This window comes from Oncorhynchus tshawytscha, linkage group LG29 (assembly GCF_018296145.1).
Source record: "Oncorhynchus tshawytscha isolate Ot180627B linkage group LG29, Otsh_v2.0, whole genome shotgun sequence".
In the NCBI taxonomy this organism is placed as follows: domain Eukaryota; kingdom Metazoa; phylum Chordata; class Actinopteri; order Salmoniformes; family Salmonidae; genus Oncorhynchus; species Oncorhynchus tshawytscha.
The window spans coordinates 6,600,189-6,622,964 of NC_056457.1; the positions used below are offsets into that span (position 1 = coordinate 6,600,189).

The 22,776-nt window shown below is 38.9% G+C and overlaps 1 protein-coding gene across 2 annotated transcripts in view; it reads left to right on the plus strand.

Annotated features, from left to right (window-relative positions):
- Positions 1 to 3,444: 3,444 nt before the first annotated feature.
- The window catches only part of sugct (succinyl-CoA:glutarate-CoA transferase), a 179,258-nt gene continuing 159,926 nt past the window's right edge, over positions 3,445 to 22,776 (plus strand). For both annotated transcript variants that reach the window (XM_024393145.1, XM_024393146.2), the window contains exons 1-6: positions 3,445 to 3,627; positions 8,204 to 8,252; positions 8,451 to 8,524; positions 10,331 to 10,416; positions 13,739 to 13,789; positions 18,616 to 18,736. In XM_024393145.1, the coding sequence (XP_024248913.1) occupies positions 3,492 to 3,627; positions 8,204 to 8,252; positions 8,451 to 8,524; positions 10,331 to 10,416; positions 13,739 to 13,789; positions 18,616 to 18,736 (517 nt within the window). In that variant the 5' untranslated portion in view covers positions 3,445 to 3,491. The remainder of the gene's footprint in view (positions 3,628 to 8,203; positions 8,253 to 8,450; positions 8,525 to 10,330; positions 10,417 to 13,738; positions 13,790 to 18,615; positions 18,737 to 22,776) is intronic.

A 22,776-nucleotide genomic window follows, 5' to 3' on the forward strand; every position in this document is an offset into this window, starting at 1 on the left:
GTCTGTAAACAATTGTTGGAAAAATTACTTGTGTTATGCACAAAGTTGATGTCCTAACCGACTTGCCAAAACTATAGTTTGTTAACAAGAAATTTGTGGAGTGGTTGAAAGACGAGTTTTAATGACTCCAACCTGAGTGTATGTAAACTTCCGACTTCAACTGTATATACACTTGTTCTGAAAGGCCCCAGAGTCTGCAACACCACTAAGCAAGGGGCACCACCAAGCAAGCGACACCATGAAGACCAAGGTCTCTCCAAACAGGTCAGAGACAAAGATTTGGAACAGGGATGGGTTATAAAAAAGTATCAGGACGGTTGAACATCCCATGGAGCACCATTTTTTAAAGTTTTATTTATTTATTTATTTCACCTTTATTTAACCAGGTAGGCTAGTTGAGAACAAGTTCTCATTTGCAACTGCGACCTGGCCAAGATAAAGCGTAGCAATTCGACACATACAACAACACAGAGTTACACATGGAATAAACAAAACATAGTCTATAATACAGTAGAACAAAAGAAAACAAAAAGTCTATATTACAGTGAGTGCAAATGAGGTAAGTTAAGGAAATAAATAGGCCATGGTGGCGAAGTAATTACAATATAAGGAATTAAACACTGGAATGGTAGATCGATGAATGTGCAGGTAGAGATACTGGGGTGCAAAGGAGCAAAATAAATAAATAAATACCAGTATGGGGATGAGGTAGGTAGATAGATGGACTGTTTACAGATGGGCTATGTACAGGTGCAGTGATCTGTAAGCTGCTCTGACAGCTGGTGCTTAATGCTAGTGAGGGAGATGTCAGTCTCCATTAAACCCATTATAAAAAATTGAAAGAATGTGGCACCACAACAAACCTCACAGACAAGGCAAGGAGAGCATTAATCAGAGAGGCAACAAAGAGACAAAAGATAAACCTGAAGGAGCTGCAAAGCTCCGCAGACGCGAATGGAGTATCTGTTCATAGGACCACTTTAAGTCGTACACTCCACAGAGCTGGGCTTTACGGAAGAGTGGCCAGAAAAAAAAACATTGCTTTACTTCTTCGGGATAGGGGGCAGCATTTTCACTTTTCACTTTTGCTACTCATCCCCAGATTATAAAATAGAAAAAAAACATTGCTTAACGAAAAAAAAACAAGCACACACAAGCACACACAAACTTCGCCAAAGGCATGTGGGAGACTCCCAAAACATATAGAAAAAGGTACTCTGGTCAGATGAGACTGAAATGTAGCATTTGGCCAACAAGGAAAACGCTATGTCTGGCGCAACCCCAACACCTCTCATCACCCCAACAACACCATCCCCACAGTGAAGCATGGTAGTGGCAGCATCATGCTGTGGGGATGTTTTCATCGGCAGGGAGTGGGGAACTGGTCAGAATTGAAGGAATGATGGATGGCGCTAAATACAGGGAAATTCTTGAGGGAAACCTGTTTCAGTCTTTCAGTGATTTGAGATTGGGACGGAGGTTCACCTTCAAGCAGGACAATGACCATACTGATAAAGCAACACTGGAGTGGTTTAAGGGGAAACATTTAAATGTCTTGGAATGGCCTAGTCAAAGCCCAGACCTCAATCCAATTGAGAATCTGTGGTATGATTTAAAGATTGCTGTACACCAGCGGAACCAATCCAACTTGAAGGAGCTGGAGCAGTTTTGCCTTGAAGAATGGGCAAAAATCCCTGCAAAAGGTGGCTCTACAAAGTATTGACTTTGGAGTGGTGAATAGTTATTCACGCTCAAGTTCTGTTTATTTGTCTTATTTCTTGTTTTAAAATATTTTGCATCTTCAAAGTGGTAGACATGTTGTGTAAATCAAATGATTCAAACCCACAAAAAAATATATTTTAATTCCAGGTCAAGGCAACAACACAGGAAAAATGCCAAGTGGGATGAATACTTTTGCATGCCACTGTTGGATGTTGGATGAGTGTGTTGGGAGCAACTCGCCCCCGCCCCCCTACTAGGGGTTCTAGTTACCTCTTTATGGTTATGAATGTGTGTCTACCTGGCATTTAGACAATTTCTAACCCAGTTAGCGCTAGTTTATGCTAGCTTGTTAGCATAAGCTGCTTGGAGTGCTAGCTAGCAACCTTACTACCAGATCGTCTGAGGTAAAATATATAAAAAAGATAATGTAACTCAATCGCATTAGTAAATGTTTCCACTAGTGACTGATATCTTTAATGTTACTTTAAAGCCTTTTAGCTATTTTACACAGCATTTTATGTCATATAGCTAGATAGCTAGCTATGTTTTTAAGAGAGCTTTTCAATCGGCACCTCTCCCCATTTTCAGTCACAGGTGGGGACTGGATTAGGTGTGAGCAGTGTAGAAGGTAGGCTCATGAGTTGGGCTCTAATTTTCCTGGGGATAGCTTAATTTATTGGTGACCTATGTACAAATTGCAATCGTGCACGAGCATAAGAGAGTTGCCACATCAATGTTACACTGACTTAATTACTTAAATTATTGTTATTAAGTGTTATATTCCAATTTTATTTAATGTTATTAGTTATATTCCATTCCAATGTTATATTCCCAATTCACATTTTTTTAATGAATTAAAAACAACTATTGAAAACCTTTTGCTCCTGAATGTAATTTTAAAGACTGCTGGGATTTAAAATCTTGCATTATTGAAATAATATTTAGTGCAATTGTACATAATGGATGGTATTGAAAGGGAACAACAAAGAAAGAACAAAGAGCATGTGAGTTAAAAAGAGGGACTTTTACATCACATCTCCTCATAGTCACATCTCCTCATAGTGCAGATATTAATGGTGACATCTGCGACACCATTTCAGTGAATATTTTATTTAAATAAGTAAAATAAGACAACTATACTTAGCTTTTAAGTATTTCTTACTAAATAATTTCTAAATAGAACGGATATAATTTTAATACACTTGTGTGAAACCCTATGCCATAATCTTCTACCGGGTACCTGGCACCTCGGGTACTTAAAATGATCTTCCCCTTTTCTAAAAACAACAGTTCATGAAAAAACTAAAAACGTGTAAACTGTAGCCATTTATTTCCCTGTATAGTTCATTCGCCTATGCATGACCTTCATTCACCTACCACTTTTTTTCTCCAAACGTTGCTTTTTGTGTCAGCAATTAGACATTGTTCTTAGCTGGTTCTGTTACACCGTATTACCCTATCCATGTGGGGGAAGCAGAACCAAGGCGTGGACCCCGAACTTTTCTTGCTGTCTGTGATTGTCTTCTACCTACAGCACTAGACATCACCAAAAATGACTTAGACTTAAATTAGACAATCTTTTTTTTTTTTAACTGTCTGTTCAAATCACCACTTCAATATGCAATGGTATTGTGCCGGTAAGAGTAGAATGTGTATAGTGTGTCTTGAACGCACCCAAGAGGAGGCAGGGCTATTCAATGCCTTCTGATAGGCTAGTGTAGGCCTAACACACCAACACGGACATCGCTCTGAATAAAGACTCCAAAAACATGTCGAAGATACCAACACGCGTCAAGTGCGGTGCATTTGTTCGACTCTTGGCTAGCGGGATTCAACCCTGTATGTTTCGACAACATCAAAGTATTCGCACTAATCTCAGGCGGCTGCTTTCCAACACACAGCCAGGTATTTGAGCTGAAGTGTCGTTTTCTTATCCTATACTTGCCTACAAGTACGATAGCGAATTAATGTGTCATTAAACTTCTCGCCGATAGTATGCTGCTATTCATCAATTATCAAATTGTTGGATATCCTTATCTAAGTAGGGTCTAAACACCATGAACAAATATTTGATATTGTGTAGTGGACAAATACTGGTAGACTTTTCACTCATCAACATGTTGATGACCTAGGCATATGCATGGTTTTAATCAACACGCCGACGTTTCAACAAACTAGCGTTTCTATTGGACAGGCTTAGTAAATAGGGCGGGACCTACCTGAATCTGTCCAATGGAAAACTGTTTGGAGTAACCATTACACCCCATGCCAAGAAGGTTAGTTACCCATAAAACCGACATTGCGCAGCTATGGGGCAAAACCAATGTTGTTTTTAAACCCTGGATTGCTGATGCTATGTATTGTCCATTGAGAGGCTTTGAAGCCACTGTTCGGACATATTTGCCCACCCTAGTATGCTCAGTCCTCCATAGGAATGAATGTAATTCTACAGTATTATTATTACATGTTTTAAGGACAAAATTATGTATTCAAGTATTTTGCAGTATTGGGGAAAATGTTATATTTGTATATTTAGCTCACATATTGTAAAGTATACACCAAGATGTCTGTAATATAATACATGTGTCAAATGAATGTAGACATTAATAAATGCATTTCTATAGCTTCCCAAATCTTTTTTTTTTTTTTTTTTTTACAATTGAGGAGAACCAAGATGGACGTGTGGTGGCTTCAATACAGAGCTCCCTGTCAGTCATTGAGTTTATAGACCCTACTCCTATGTCTATCTGCAGACCACGTTTACTTCATGCCGTTCCCACCACAATTGAGGCTGCTAGCAAGCTACAGTAGGACACTGCACACAGTGTCCTTCGCCCCAGCCCTCCGAGCACTGTTTTCTCTCAGTTATTTTAATGGTGCTACACAGGGTTTTTGGTTGTAATTTCAGAAAATGTACCAAAAATATATATGGTGCAAACAGTGGAATGATAGTGTTTCACAGTATTACTTACCTGCCAGTGTTGTGGTTGGCTGTGATATTTGATGATTTCTAATGATTTCTCCCACCGGAGCAGCATCTGCTGTCAAAACTGGGAAAGCTGTTCGGCCTTTCTCTGTGTTATCTAGTGTCTGGGCTGATGAGACAGTGGATTGTGCAGTCAGATGGAACAGAGTAAATATTCATCTTAACGTCATGGATTTAGCTGGTGATAACTTGTGGAATAGACACCGGCTGGAACCAATTAGGATTGGACCTACCTGTTGTATAAATTTAAAACAAAAAATTGGTGCAGTCAGTTTCTCCTTAGCTGTGTTTGAATACTCATACTAACATTACCATTTGTGATGTAAATTGAGTATGTAGTATGCTTATTGGTCATAGTATGGATATAGTTAGTATTCCAAAAATTCACGGATGTTGTACTACATTTGCCAAAATACGAAGCATACAAGCAGTGGACACTACTTCCGGGCTTTTAGGGCCCATAATGCAATTCTTCATCAAATGGGCATGGCTTCAACATTTTCAAATTTGAGGACAATATGTAGCTGAATTCCAACGAGAGTGGATACCAAGTCATTGCTGTAACTAATTATGACAAATGTTAAGAAAATGTTGAGCAATGTAATAAAGTAATGACATTTCAAATAGGTTACGTTACACGTTATGTTGGCTGACAATTTGTTAGTTATGCTATCTTTATGAACCGCATAGCATATCATTACACCAGTATGTACCGGTATGTTAGCTAGCTACCTAATGTTAGTTGGCTACTATTACATTGAACTTGCCAGTATATTAACTATAAGCTATCTAACTACTCAACTTTTATTGACTTGATTATTCACGTCATTCTTAGCTAAGTGGTATAGTTGTTCTGTGTTCTCAATGGACTTTGTGCATTAGGGTGCTTTTGTAAAAATTTGCTCTGGCTATCTACTCTGATTTCAGAGCATTCTCGCCTGTGTGCCAAAGCGCAGAATAGCTGTTGAATTTACAAACACGCATTGGCAAAAAAGCGTAATTAAATTGTTGCCAGCAGCACAGTCACCAATGCTCTCTGCTAGGGTGAGTAAAATGGTCAGAGTGTGGTGTTCTGTTATGTGTCTGGAAGTAGCTAGCCAACTTTAGCCAATTAGCTTGGGTGCTTGACTGCCGTTGTGAGGGAGGTCAGAAGGCTCTGATCAACCCTACTCCTCGGCCAGAGCGGGCAGTGTGCGCTTTGAACAGGCTGAATTTATGAACACCCATGCACACTCTGGCACTCCAGATTGAAATTACGAACACACCTAAAGTCGTAAAATGTCTAGCTAGTAATTTCTTATGCTAACAAGCTAGCAAGAGGTTGCGTAGCAACAGCATCAACTTCTGGTAGACAGGCGAAGCTCTAGTACGCTCAACTGAAAGGACGTCATTTGTTTGCAGTATACTAAAATGAACTCAGTATTTACTTTTAGCCAAAAGAGAGACTGGCATGCATAGTATTGAATTTGATATGAATCCTGTGATAGTGAAGAGCTCAAACGTCTTGTTTTGAATGGTTAATGCCAAAATAACTTAAATCAATTTGTATTTGTCGCATGCGCCAAATACAACCGGTGTAGACTTTACCGTGAAATGCATGCTTAGAGTCATTTCCAACGATTGTTTAACATGAGGAATAAAATAGACAAGAAAGGAGCTATGGACTACCATACAGCCTAGTCCCGATTTATCCAACCATTTGGATCAGTTATGGGTCTATTAAGGTCCATAAAGGCACTTTAGCAGGCTACTCATAGGGTATATTTTGATCTGTCTCTCTCTCTCTCTCTCTCTCAAAATTCAAGGGCATTATTGGAATGGGAAACATATGTTAACATTGCCAAAGCAAGTGAAGTAGATAATAAACAAAAGTGAAATAAACATTAACAGTGAGCATTACACTAACAGAAGTTCCAAAAGAATAAAGACATTTCAAATGTCATATTATGTCTATATATAGTGTTGTAACGATGTGCAAATAGTTCAAGTACAAAAGGGAAAATAAACATGGGTTGTATTTACAATGGTGTTTGTTCATCACTGGTTGTCTTATGGCAACAGGTCACAAATATTGCTGCTGTGATGGCACACTGGTATTTCACCCAGTAGATATGGGAGTTTATCAAAATTGGGTTTGTTTTCAAATTCTTTGTGGATCTGTGTAATCTGAGGGAAATTTGTATCTCTATGGTCATACATTTGGCAGGAGGTTAGGAAGTGCAGCTCAGTTTCCACCTCATTTTGTGGGCAGTGTGCACATAGCCTATCTTCTCTTGAGAGCCAGGTCTGCCTACGGCGGCCTTTCTCAATAGCAAGGCTATGCTCACTGAGTCTATGTAGTCAAATCTTTGGGTCAGTCACAGTGGTCAGGTATTCTGCCACTGTGTACTCTCTGTTTAGGGCCAAATAGCATTCTAGTTCCCTGTTTTTTTTGTTAATTCTTTCCAATGTGTGAAGTAATGATCTTTTTGTCTTGATTAGGTTGGGACTAATTGTGTTGTTGTCCTGGGGCTCTGTGGGGTCTGTTTGTGATTGTGAACAGCACCCCAGGACCAGCTTGCTTAGGGGACTCTTCTCCAGGTTAATCTCTCTGTAGGTGATGGCTTTGTTATGGAAGGTTTGGGAATTGCTTCCTTTTAGGAGGTTGTAGAACTTAACGTCTCTCACACTTCTCCAACATCCGATTTTTAATCCATACATTTTTTACCGCATTGAGGAACCATCTCCTTTAGACTCCAATTCCATTTGACTTTTTTCTTTTCAGCGGACAAGAAACTCTTAAATTATTGTGAAGATAACTTTTCACGGGCTGTGGTCCTTGTGTAATTGTTCGACGTTATGACTGTTGTGATAAACTTTTTTTTTTGGGTGCTTTCAAGACAACCGTGAACTCTGACAGTTCAAAATAAAAAAAATCTCCAGTCGGAGTTCGTTTGATTTCCAAGTTCTTAGTTGTCTTCACTGCACTGAAGTCGGAAGTCTGAGATTTCAGAGTTCCCAGCTGTTTTAAATGGCAGTATTTCTGTTGTGTGCTAGCTTCCTACGTTGAGCGCAAGCTCTCTGTCAGCACTACAATAACAATTTTATTTGACAGATACTCTATATGCCCACGTTCTGGCTATGCCAACCGCTAGGCAGGTAGCCTAGTGGTTAAGAGTGTTGAACCAGTAACCGAAAGGTCGCTGGTTCGAATCCCTGAGCCAACTAGGTGAAAAATCGGTTGACGTGCCCTTGAACAAGGCACTTAACCTTAATTGCTCCTGCATGTCGCTCTTGATAAGAGTGTCTACTAAAAAGCACAAAGGGGGACTGATAGAACTGCCAATGGAAAGGTAAATGCCAAAATGCTGACATTTTGAATCCTGGCATAAGTCTCAGGCCTACCTTGATGTGCTTTATGCTAATCAAGGCATATAGCCCACCAAAAGGCTATTGTTGCAAGTTATTATACACCCGGTGCTGTACTAGTCTAACCACTCTATTTGTCTGACGCAGGAGAGAATGTTCGACCACTGGAGGGTGTTAAAGTCCTAGACCTCACAAGGTATATTCACATAGCCTACTCTTTTTTTTTTTTTATAAAAAAAATAATAATTTAATAAAAAAATGTTCTCATTCAATTATCTAATATAATCTATTGTTCTTCGCTTGTTATCCGTCATCCTTGAGGTTAGGGAGGTGGGCCAGAAATTGGTTGTCATTGTGTGTGTGTGTGTGCATGATCTATTTTCTTTTTTTTCAGGGTCCTGGCTGGCCCATTTGCCACAATGATACTGGGAGACCTGGGTGCTGAGATTATCAAAGTCGAGAGACCAGGCAAGTGATGAGACACATTCTGTGTTACATTCTGTTAGGTTTTGGAAAAATATTGATTGTTGTCAGTGGAAAATGTAAACGTGCAGTTACGAAAGGTGCTCACTTGCAACTTTGACACTATCCTAGACTAGAGTATTTGTTGACGTTGTTCTGTTTTCAGTGACTCTGACAATCAGCAGCCACATGGTGTCACTGCTGTGTAAGACTAATGTGAACCTATTTCATGAAGTTTTGTGAATATTTTTAAGGCTCTGTTGGATTGCATCCTTCCTCAAAGTAATCACTGCTGTAACATCATTTGATAGGCGTAAGCAAGGCTTCCAGGGCATTGTTTTCACCAATCATGAGTAGCCCTTTAAACTAGCTCCACATAATAAAGCATTTATAACGGATTACTAAATAGTTTTAAAGAATTTCTTAATAATTTCTCCCACATATGTAAATGTTGGTAACTTAGTTATTCACACACATATAAAAACTTTTAAAGTATTTAATAATGATTCATAACATGTTTAATAACAGTACACAGTTAGTCGCTCACCCTTCTAGAGAACTTGAAACAGACTAACCAGATCTTGTGTCTTGAAGTCACCTAGGCTAGCTACTGCTAGCCAACTTCTTTCACCAATTAGCTTCAACCAGCTGTTGTGAAACCATGGCAAAGTTGGTTTGACATTAGATAGCCTATCTCTGGGGCTAGTACCGTCAATAAATTGCACTGTAAATGGGACAATATTTTAATATTTCATTTTTTTGTGGTCTCATTAAATGCTTTCAATATTTGTATATGCATTTCTACAATTTATAGTTGTTTTGAGGTTTTTAAGGCATTTAGATTTGTAGCTATTGAATTTGTACATTGTGTAATTTGCCCCTCAGGGATATCGAATGTCCAACCAAATTGACTGTGGGCGTTACGATGGTGTCACATGCAGCTGCACTCCGAATGTATGATTACTTGGGTGCTGCCAGATGTGGGAAGGATTCAAATAAACCCAACACAAGGAAAACTGTTACATTACCCTTCATTCTGTAACATACCATTTGTTTCCTATCTCACAAATCTCAGTTTTGGACTAGACTGACTATTTCCACTTTGCAGTACATTTTGACAATAGAATAAATGTTTCTGACTCATATCGATGCCACATACAGTAGGCCATTTTCAAAATGAGAAGTTGCTTTGTATGGGCAGTCGTTCTAACATCTTGTGTTGTGTGCATATTATTTTACCATTGAGGCTGTTTTGAGACATTAAAGAGCATCAGGTACTGCTGGAATGTCTATCAATGGCATGTCCATCTTTTTGTGAGAAATTACACTCAAAACATTTATAAAGTATAAAAGGCCCACACTTTAGATGAGGCCACATAGAAAGACTTAACAAATGATCAGTAAATTGTTTATAAGGACCTATATTAAACGTATTATGAATGGAGTAATGATGAATAAATGATGAATAAACTATTTACGATTAAATCCATAAAATGCTTTTATTACTTGGAGTTATTCTAAAGTGCTTCCCAATCATGTCAGATCAGCAACAACCTAAAAGAAGGGTGGAAGGAATTATATTTTAATTTAATTAAGAAGGTTTTAAGAAGGATTTTGAACTTTCCTTAGCATAGGCAATGGTGATCATTGGCCAATGTTTCACTGGCATCTTAATAATGTAATGACATGTAATTACATGTTTTGAAGCAAATATTATATTGGTTCCATTGCACCAGGAAACCTCAATCAAGCTAAAGTATTTAAAATGATTAGAAATAGTATTTTTTTCTAATTAGTGATCATTTCTGACAGGTGCTGGGGATGACACCAGATCATGGGGACCTCCGTTTGTTGGTGATGAGAGTGCTTATTTTCTCAGTGTGAACAGAAACAAAAAGGTACAACTCTTGAATTTGATCCCAATTTGTTGTGTGACAAAGTTGAATTTTTAATGGGTTTAGTTGTCATTTTATGTAATTGATCTACACACAATACTCCATAATGTCATAGTGGAAAGACAATTCTACAAATGTTAATAAATTAAATAACAAATGTTGTTTCAAACGTATTCACCACTTTTTTTTAATTTTAGGCGAGCCTAAATCAGTTCAGGCGTGAAATGGATGTCCCCCAAGATTTGGCTTAACAAATCATATTTTATTTGACTAGGCAAGTCAGTCAAGAGCAAATTAGTATTTACAATGACGGCCTACCAAAAGCCCTCCTGCGGGGACGGGATAAAAAAAGATATAGGACAAAACACACATCAGGACAAGAGAGACAACACTACATAAAGAGAGACCCACGACAACAAAATAGCAAGGCAGCAACACATGACAACACAACATGGTACAAGCATTATTGGGCACAGACAACAGCACAAAGGGCAAGACGGTTGAGACAACAATAGGTCACGCAAAGCAGACACAACTGTCAGTAAGAGTGTCCATGATTGAGTCTTTGAATGAAGAGATTGAGATAGGTGTCCAGTTTGAGTGTTTGTTGCAGCTCGCTCCAGTCGCTATATGCAGTGAACTGAAAAGACGAGCAACCCAGGGATGTGTGTGCTTTGGGGACCTTTAACAGAATGTGTCTGGCAGAACAGGTGTTGTATGTGGAGGATGAGGGCTGCAGTAGATATCTCAGATAGGGGGAAGTGAGGCCTAAGAGGGTTTTATAAATAAGTATCAACCAGTGGGTCTTACGACAGGTATACATAGATGACCAGTTTACAGAGGACTATAGAGTGCAGTGTCCTATAAGGTGCATTGGTGGCAAATCTGATGGCCAAATGGTAAAGAACATCTAGCCGCTCAAGAGCACCCTTACCTGCCGATATATAAATTACTTCTCTGTAATCTAGAATAGGTAGGATGGTCATCTGAATCAGGGTTAGTTTGGCAGCTGGGGTGAAAGAGGAGCGATTACGAATGAGGAAACCAAGTCTAGATTGAACTTTAGCCTGCAGCTTTGATGTGTTGGGAGAAGGACAGTGTACCGTCAAGCCATACTCCCAAGTACTTGTATGAGGTGACTACCTCAAGCTCTAAACCCTCAAAGGTAGTAATCACATCGGTGGGGAGAGGGGCATTCTTCTTACCAAACCACATGGCTTTTGTTTTGGAGGTGTTCAGAACAAGGTTAAGGGCAGAGAAAGCTAGTTGGACACCGAGAATTATTTGATGTAGAGTGTTTAACACAAAATCAAGGGAGGGGCCAGCTGAGTATAAGACTGTATCATCTGCATATAAATGGTTGAGAGAGCTTCCTACTGCCTGAGCTATGTTGTTGATGTAAATTGAGAAGAGCATGGGGCCTAGGACCGAGCCACAATAATGGAATGGTCTACCGTTTTGAAAAGCTTTGGCCAAGTCAATACAAATGGCACCACAACAATACTTAGAACAAAGGGCAGTGGTGACATCATTTAGGACCTTTTACGTCACTTTGTAACTGTCTCCTTATTTTCAAGCATGGTGGTGGCTGCATCTTGGTATGGGTATGCTTGACATCAGCAAACACTGGGGAGTTTTTCACTATGGCGCTAAGTACAGGCAAAATCCTAGAGAAAAACCTGTTTCAGTCTGCTTTTACACCAGACACTGGTAAAGGAATTCACCATTTAGCAGGACAATAACCTATAACATAAGGCCAAATCCACACTGGAGTTGCTTACCAAGAAGTGGCCAAGTTACAGTTTTGACTGAAACCTGCTTCAAAATCTATGGCAAGACTTGAAAATTGCTGTCTTGCCATGATCCCCAACACCTTGACAGAGATTGAACACTTTAGAAAAGAATAATGGAAAAATATTGCACAATCCAGGTGGTCTTACAGACTTACGCAAGAAGACTCACCGCTAATCACTGCCAAAGGTGTTTCTAACATGTACAGTGAGCTCCAAAAGTGTTGGGACAGTGACAGTTTTGTTGTTTTGGCTCTGTACTCCAGCACTTTGGATTCTAAATTATACAATGACTGTGGTTAAAGTGCAGACTGTCAGCTTTAATTTGAGGGTATTTCCATCCATATTGGGTGAACCGTATAGAAATTACATCACTTTTTGTACATAGTCAAAGAGTGAAATTAACACTCAGTGGTTCAAATCACCACATTATTAGTATTAATAACCAGAGTTATTGTTTTACTCTGTGGAGAGGAAAACATTCCCATCAAAACCACACCCATCATTATCCTATTTCCCATGGTCTACTACAGGAAGATTTTTTTTTGGGGGTTTAATATCTGTTTTTGCATGTACACTGATTGTTTGGTTAATCTTAAAAGCCCAGTGCACAAGAGTTGTAGTAATACTGTGAAAATTATGATAATGCCCTTTTAGTGTAATAGGTGTTTGAAAATACCTGTTTTAGCAAAATTCTTGCCAGTCCTAGCAGAATTCTTGCATGACAAATGTATCTTTGCTAAGAAGCTATTTTTGTTTCTTTTTGACCATTTGCAATTGCAAATAATTACAGTAAGGTACTTAATTCTTACCCCAAAATGATTTGATATTGAGATAAAAACAGCTGCGTTGGACCTTTTCTTAAGCTACACAAAGATAAATAACATACCTTTTTCTAAACTAACCCAATCAGTTAGATTTATTGCACCTGTTACTGAAATGGATGTTCCGGTTTAAATGGTTTAGGTCGTCTCCTTTTTCAATTGTCCTAACCTTGACAGTCATTCTGAATGCAGGTCGCAGGTGAATACAATTCCAACTGTTGGATTCTATTGGAACTCTGGATTCCAATAGAATCACCAATCACTTTGCAAGACAGCTTTATGTGACTTGCAGGCCTAATGTAACCTGTAAACCAGGAAATTCCTAACACCCCTGTGTTACGGTAAAACTAGGCCATCAAAGAAAAGCCTTATGATGTCCCGTATTGTCAAAGTTAGGTTTTTATGATAGCTTTCGCCTAGGAACTAGCTCGGTGAAGGCCACAGGACTTAAAATGGATCAAATTCAACAACCATGTTTCTGTCACTAACAAATACGGTCAAGGGCGGTAACTCTACTAACTATACTACTACTACTAATGTACACAGCTCACTAGATCATATCAGTTACATGTACAAGTAGCAGTGTCTTGTATTGTCACATTGAAAGTTGCTATTGTTTGCTTTACTTCACCATTTGCTTTATCTGATGTATTTGAATTTTGCCTGAAATCTTTTTTGTTTGTTTTAACAATGTATTGATTCTGTTTGTAGAGTGTTGCTGTAAATCTCAAAGACCCAAGAGGAGCCAAGATAATCTTAGAGGTAGGAAGATGATTGGGAATGTGCTATTTCTCAGAATGGTACATTTCATTTGAATTCCACACACATTGAATGGGCCGAAACAGGCTGCTGTTCTCAAGATCATTATCAATCAAATTTTGCTAAGGTGCAGAGCATTCCATTTGCCTCTTGGGGTGTAAAGGAGACCCGGGGTAGCTCCACCACTGCGTGCCGTTTTCAAGGGATTGTTGAATAAATGATTGTAACAGTGTTGTGTTCGAGACCGATTCAAGACCATTATTGCAATTTTGTCACCACAATAAAAAAAGTTCAAAATGTCCAGTATTTCTGTGTTCATATTTCAAAACAACATATGGATTCTTTAGACATTCAAAATGGTGAAGAAATACATGCCGAGGGAAAATAAAGCCAATCTACAAATATTACTAACCCAAACACAGTGGGTAACAATGGGCCTTCTATGCTTTAAAAATAAAAATGATTATAATGATGATAATTATATTATGTTCAATTATGTTCTGATTTAATCTTTAGTTTTTGTTAGAAGGGAAAGGGTTAACACTGAAGAGAAACATTTTTTTCTTTGTTGGTCTCTGGGGAGATCAATCTAGTCAGCTATTGGCTAGGCCATCAGAAGATATATAAAGATATATAAATCTGCCATTTAACTGTATTAGGGCAACATTTTGGAGTGACAGTGGAATCAACCAATCACATTTTGACTTAATGGGTGGGACCGTTTATCCTAAATTTATGGAAACGTCTGCCTTCTTGAAGGCCAATAGATCACTGCGCAATAGCGAGCAGTAGTTTTCTCACGGTCTAGCTAGATAGCTTTTGTTGTTGACTAGTTTGCAGGGGCTGCAGGGGCTTTTTCAGCTAGTTGGCTGTCAAAATTGCACTGATAAACAATGGGGAATTGTAGCCTCCTCGTCCTTCTGCAGCTTGCCTGTCAATGCATGCCTCTCCCAACCAAGCACCCAAGCTAACTAGTTGGCTAGCGAGCTACTTCCAGACACAAATGAGAGAACACCTCACTCTGACCATTTTACTCACCGTAGCAGAGCTGGTTAGGCTGTTTACATTTTATCTAGAGCGTTCTTGACTAACTTACTTTTTCTGTCTATGTTTACTGACACTTGTCATATTCAGCGGGTGTTACGCGTTTGTAGAATTCACCAGTTGTTCTGCGCGATGGCATACTCAGACGAGAAGACTGAAATTTGAGTTGATCGCCAGAGTGAATTTGCAAACAAAAGGGATATGCGAACTGGATAAGTCATTCAAGTTCTTGATAGCTAACCAAATTACACCTGCATCTCTAGCTGTGTATAGCCACTGGAAAACGATGAGGGGAAAGAGGCAGTCACTCACCCACTCCTCCAATGGCATGACATCCTCCTAGCAGCTAGCTAGCTAACGTTTTTAGCTTGCTACATTAATAGATACGCTAGCCTATTAGCCACGTTATGACTGACTTGTGATCATTGCCCTTGCTAGTTTGATTGTATTGCCATTCTCAGCCTTAGTTATATTCGTCAGTTTTTTTGTCCAGAATATTGAGTCATTTAAACTGAAACAGTGTATCCCGAATGGAGGCAGCAAACAATGTACCAGGCCAGCTGTGATTTACAACCCGATGGCAATATTTTTTGGACTACCAAGAAATGTATTTGTGAATTAAATGAATCATGCATTGAAATGCATCTATCTATTCTGCCAAAAATGGCTTAGTGTACGTCACGGAACATTGAGTCAAATAAAAACTTATTTTTAACACCTCTTTATAAAGTTGGTTTTGTAGCACAAAGTGGGATTTTGAAATGTTTTACTTATATTATGATTGTTTGTTTCATATCTGCAAATTACTTCAAACGCAGTCAGTTCCACATTAAACTTTAGGTCACTGGTTACTTTGTGTACTAAACGCGAAATGTTTTTTGGTTTGGGAAGTAATAGTTATACATTTCAATTGGGAAATGCTTAATGGTTGTGTTTTTGTATTCTTATGAATGGGACCTACTAGCGTATTATGTCCGAGTTTATGTACTGCTTATGCTTTAACATCATGCTGTGTGTGACTGCTGTCTTTCCATTGGTCCTATGCAGTGGTGTAGGGGTCCCTGGAGAAGTGCGTGTACAAACATTTTTCCAAAAAGTTCCCAAACGGCACGCCCATCGATGGAAACGCACCCTGCGAAGGAAAGGAACCCTTACGTTTAAAAAAAAATCAATCACGTTTTCCTATAGATTTTTCAGATTTTCACCCTCAAAATCACACCCTTTTTTCATTTTTTTCTATACTACTTTTTATTTTATTTTTACATAGTATGTTTTTCTACGATTTGATGGTTTAAGTCCACAACACTACTTAAACCACACAACTGATTTGATCGACCACAGGACCTGGCTCCCCAGTGGGTGGTCCTCTGACCACCCTGGCCCATGTCTATCCATGTCTATGCCCCAGATGTGAACAGTGCATGATGACATTTGCACATCCCACGTAGCCTACTAACCAACACTTCAGACTAAACTTTTTCAATACCTGGTTTGCATACCCATTGTTGCCAGAGTTAGCATTACATTTTACTGGTGGAAACTGCTTTCCTACCCTACCGGCTACTGATGTCATTCTTCTGTGACATACTCCATGCCAAAACCAGTTGAGAGCTGCACACTTTTGCTGCCTGCAGATGATATTCCGATGAAACTAGGCTATGTGTGCTGCACTCGTGAATATATTTAACGTGCTTTGCAATTGTAAATCAAATTTGATTGGTCACAAGCACATGGTTAGCAGATGTTAATGCGAGTGTGGCGAAATGCTTGTGCTTCTAGTTCCGACCGTGCAGTGACATCTAACAAGTAATACAACAATTACATAACAACTACCTCATACTCACAAGTGTAAAGGAATGAATGAGAATATGTACATATAAATATATGGATGAGCGATGGCCGTGCGGCATAGGCAAGATGCAGTAGATGGTATAGAGTACAGTATATACATATGAGATATGAGTAATGTAGGATATGTAAACATTATATAAAGTGGCATTGTTTAAAGTGACTAGTGATACATTTATTCCATCCAATTTTTCATTATTGTGGCTAGAGATTTGAGTCAGTATGTTGGCAGCAGCCACTCAATGGTAGTGATTGCTGTTTAACAGTCTGATGGCCTTGAGATAGTGGCTGTTTTTCAGTCTCTCGGTTCCAGCTTTGATGCACCTGTACTGACCTCGCCTTCTGGATGATAGCGGGGTGAACAGGCAGTGGCTCGGGTGGTTGTTGTCCTTGATGATCTTTATGGCCTTCCTGTGACATCGGGTGGTTTAGGTGTCCTAGAGGGCAGGTAGTTTACCCCCGGGAATTCCGTTGTGCAGACCTCACTACCCTCTGGAGAGCCTTACGGTTGTGGGCGGAGCAGTTGCCATACTAGGCGGTGATACAGCCCAACAGGTTGCTCTCGATTGTGCATCTGTAAAAGTTTGAGTGTTTTTGGTGATGAGCCAAATTTCTTCAGATTGTCTGTGTGGGTGGATCATTTCAGTTTGTCAGTGATGTGTACGCCGAGGAACTTAAAACTTTCCACCTTCTCCATTACTGTCTTGACGATGTGGATAGGGGGGTGCTCCCTCTGCTGTTTCCTGAAGTCCATGATCATCTCCTTTGTTTTGTTGACGTGGAGTGTGAGGTTATTTTCCTGACACCAGGTTACTTTGTGCATTATTTCTCTATTGTACTACATACTTGATAAGTCGTATACCTACACTACTTTGGGAAGTAGACCTAATGTACTTTTTTTCTTCAACCAATGTAGCCCTACCTAGCGCACATCCCCTTTTAAAACATGTTTGTTAATAAGTGTTTCACCGTTGCTGCTGACAGACATGATAGGCTACATTGATTGATGGACCATGTCAGTATTGCTAGTTATTAACAAGCTAACAGCCATCTAGTTTATCCCTGGAAATCTAAATATTGTTTGATTTGCTTGCCTATAGTGGTGATGGCGGTAGTCCGACTGACTATGTCTACCAGGATGAGGATTTGCCGACGTCAAGCTCTTTCGATGCCAATGTAGCTCTCTTTCAATTGGCATTGAACATGTTAAGACTCCCAGGAAGGTGGGGCGATACTGATAATAGATAATTGAGAAGAGAATTGTATTGTATTCAGCGTTTGTGTACCAGGTCTCCTAGAGGTTTGATATCAGACCATTTCTTACATGAATGTGTCACTTTGATTTGTCTTGCCTTCCAGGTTACCCACTTGGTCATTTTGTAAATACATATGTTATTTTCTGGAACTACTACATGTACCTATCTCATTGTCGTAAAATTATTAGAGATACACAAATTGTTTTTGCACCCACCATGCGTCGTGTCCGCAATGGTCAGGTGTGATGAAACGTGTATATTTTCGAATGTGCATTGGGAGCTTTAACCGTGTGCGGGCATTCTTGTTCTATACCAATACACGTTTACTATCATGAAAATGCAGTTACTTGCTGTATAACTCATCTAGTTCAGACTATGATCTTCTTCAAGAGGTGACTATATTAAAACCAAAGAGTTATAGCTAACATTCATTTAACAATCCCTTGAAAACGAAATGCAGTTGTCAATGGTTTTAGTGCAGTCCTTACCCCCCCAGCAGCCAAATCAAACGCTCTGCACCGCATTGTGACGTTTTATTGATAATCATGCTAGAATGACCTTCGCATTCCATTCCAATCTTTCTTCCGATGATGATATGTGGGTGCATTGACATTTCGAATGACGATTTGGGTGACGATATACAGCACAGGAGAAACCAACGTAATGGGCTGTATTCCTCAGCTTGCAGGGATGTGTGATGTCCTTGTGGAAAACTATCTACCTGGAAAGCTTGATCAGATGGGCCTTGGCTACGACGATGTACACAAAGCAGCCCCGAGACTGGTGTATTGCTCTATTTCAGGTACCTACCCCTGGCTCTGTGCTCATTCCTCTCCACCCAGCTTTCAAATTATTCCAGCATTATATTGAACCCACACCTTTCTGCAACTCCATTTCTGTGATCAACATGTATGAAATATTTAGCATCAGAAAACTGAATAAAGTCTGAATCGTTTTGATTGGAATTCCGTTTCCACACCCTGAATGTAATGTATGGAAAGGGAATTGACCCGACTCTGGGTTTTAGCTAGTCAATGTGCGTGTGTATGGTGTGGGAGAGCTCTAGTTTATGGCTTGCAAATCCTTAATTAAGGAAATGTAATGACTGGGTGACAATTTCTACTCCATTATGTTGATGCCTCTAAAGAGTGTGTTTTTGTTTGTTTTGTTTTGTATTCTGTCAATCTTTACTATCCATGTTTTCAATTAATTTTGGGACCTTGTGGAAAGGCCCATTTCAGTTTACTGTCTGCATTATTCACTCGTAAAGCAAGTGAGGCTTTATGCGAAAATTGCTCCGTTGCCACACTAATCTGTAACTGATGGTGTATGTCTCCACGCTAGAGATTGATTTCGCGTGTGGTCAAGCTGTAAATCCCGGAATCTTGTCACACTCTGTTCAAAAGCCCACGTCACCGTCTCCTGTGCAGTGATGTCGTGTCACCTTGGCATACCCTTCTGTGTTGAAGTGGTATTGCTATATGTTATCATGGGCCTTTTGTGTCAAATCAGATCAAAGTAAATGCCTAAAGTTCTCATTGATGGTCACTAGAGGGAGCCTAACACCCTAGTAAACATGCATTCCCCTGGATTTCTAGTTTCTTCAAACACCACAGTGTCAAGATAAAGTGTCGAAATAAAGTGTCAACCGTTAGTTCATACCTACTGTCTTAGTACCCAGATACGTCAGATGTGGTGAGTTTGTTTAAGATTTGCCATTTTATTCCCTGTGGTAAGGAAAGCAATGAATTGCAGATCGTTTTAATTTCCCCAAGTCTTGTTGGAAGGTGACTTATGTTGCCAAATTTCCAAGCCCACTTTCTTGTTAAATGCTGGAGACATTACCCACGAGGCCTTGGTAAATTGTGGATGGTAAACACTACAGTGAAATTGGAAAGATTTACAATGTTCATGTTGAAATGTTTAATTTAGCTGGATTTAGACAACTTCCTTTTGTGAATCTGTAACTAATGTGTTTTGATTAGCTTCATGTGGCCTTTGCCTCATAAACCATTTTAGTTTTTTGATGTCTCCAGATATTTATAGAATAGCTTTTTCAACCTTATTTATATCCATACACATTTTTCAATTTCAAAGTTGTTTTAAGTGTTCTGATCTTTAATTTGAGCAGACCACCTAGCTCTTTTTTTCAGTATTAAGCCATTAAAGTTCCAGGATAAGACACATTAGGAAAATATACATTTCATCCACCCTTATTTTTGATTTCCCTTCTTAGCTTTATGCTGCAATCAAGTGAAAAGGAAACCATTTATGCCTGTGACAGTTTAAAATACATTTTAGTTCACTTAATGAACGTGCTTGCTTTATGTACAGTGAGCCTCTTGCAATGATGTCATCATTTGATTTATTTTTGCTTATTGGTTGATTGCCTTGGAGACATTTAGTGACCTCGTGGCAATTTTGAGTAGCCATATTTTATGATTTAAAAAAAACTAAGCAGTAACACATGGAGTATGATTGCTTATGTAATCTTTCAGATCCCAGTGATGGCGCATATCGGCAGTCCCACTCATGGAAACGACTTAAGACAGAGTGCCCACTTTGCAAAAGACTCGGCAGTTTTAGTGTCAGAAGTGGTTGAAATCTTCCAATATATTTAGCCTGCTGTTTCCAAAAAACGACAAACTGTAGCCTTGCATGTTATGTCCTTGCCAGTAACTTCAATGGCATTGTCACCCAGAAATATACACTGCTTAATAGAATATTGTGTATTTCTTTTTCTTAAAAGGGTTATGCAGACACACATAGTCAAGCTATCTTGTGACCTCTGTACAGGATGCTTAGCTCCTTACAAAACATGGCTTAAACACTTTGTGGCCACACGTCTGCCCAGTTTTTTCCAATAATCGAATTCGAAGACCGTGAAATATGGTTCGATTTTATTTTATTTTTTTCTCCCCCTGGAGTGCTTATTTTGATTGTGCTGCAGTGGCTATAGCGTAGTACACGTAAACACTCCTGATTTTCTTCTGCAATGTCTTTTTTTTTGGCCTCAATCAAACAAGACCAATATTCCTTTTCCCTGTTTTAGTTAGTTCGTGTTATGCAACATACTGTATGTTTTCAATATATTCTTTAAAAAACATCTATGTCTGCATAAGGTGGGACGTTGTAAGCGAAAAGTTACTTGCTATTATTGAATTAATTACGTCTTGAGCTGACACATCTTAGTCCCTGAAATTGGATAGTAGGCTGTTTATAGAAAAAAAAAAAATTTGTTTTTATTGTACTATATAAAACTGTCAGAAATATAAGTACGACATGTGGCTGGTTTCAGCTTGCCGCTGTGCTTCAAATTATGTGCATTATACTGTAGTACAGTGGATGTAAGCGATACTACATTACCTAGTTTCATAAGAATCCCTGCTAAATCTCTGAAGCTCATGTGTTTTCCATATTTCTGTGTCATGCAGAGAGAAATGCAAGATAAAGTTTTACTCGTCTGTTCTGGGGGAATAGAAAAACATGCATTTCGTCTCTGTAGGAATTTATATTTATTTACCCCCCAGACTTCTTGAAGGTAGATTCCGTTATATGACGTCTCTACTGTATCTATCTTTTTAAAAATAATTTCATAATACATTTTAAAGGTATAAGACAAATAATCCATCATGTCATGAACCCTCTGTTTGAAATAATATTTGTAAAGGATTCAAAGGGTGAAAATACTTTTTCATTCACATGAATAATTCATATAATTTTTTATTTGATACTCAAGATTTGTATATAAAAACAATAATAATTTGTATCATGTATTTGAGCCTGTGCTGTGCCAATTCAGTAAGTCTTATACAAATATGGACTACAGCTCCCAAGCTTTCTGTAGATATAAGGGTTTACTAGTCTATTCTTTATGGCCCTCTCTATACTTCCCGGAATAGCAAATATTGGTTAAAATCACTCCAAGGCTGTCAGCTCAAGATTATATTTGCCCAGTGTTGACACGGGACAACAGAGTTGCAATTGTGTTTACTTTATGTAAAGGGGTTAATTATTTAGTGTGACTTTTCATAGGGGTTAATACCTTGCTGCTGCTGTATAGTACAGGGGGGTTAGATGGTTTGTGTGTTTCACATTGGGGTAAAACATTTCTGCCATGGTATAGAGGTGGAAAGGTTTCGTGCTGAGGCTACGATGTGACCTTTTTGGGGGCAACCCAACCAAATTCATATAGACATGTGAGTTATAGATCTGTCATTATCGTTGAAAGCAAGTCTAAGAAGCGGTAGATCTGTTCTATGTGTGCTATTTCTATGCTTTTAGTTATTAGTGGCAATATGTAACTTTTTGGGAGATGCTGACCAAATGCACATAGAAATGTAAGTTATAGATCTACCACTCTACTTGAAACCAAGTCTAAGAAACGGTAGAGCTGTTCTATATGCACTTTTTTTATGCTTCCCATTCCCATGTTTTGTTTTCACTTCCTTTTATTTTCGGTTTTGTACACCAGCTTCAAACAGCTGAAAAAACAAAATGTTTGGTTATGGAAAATATATCTTTCACAGCGGTTTTGATGGTACAATGATTATCTACAATTTACTTGCTTATTTTGTCACTGAAATTAGGTGAACTATTAAAAGTTTTGGCAACCAGGAAATGGCAGAGTGATTTCTGCATAGTATACTTTAATAACCCATCACTTGTTAGTGTGCTTCTGGCTTAATCTATGAGCATGATCAGTTGGCTCTGGGATTCGAACTAGCGACCTTTTGGTTACTGGCCCAAAGCTCTTAACCGCTAGCAATAAGCAATAAGGCGTGAGGTGCATGATTTATTGTAAATATTCCATGGCCTAGGGGTGTTCTTAGGCATGAAGCC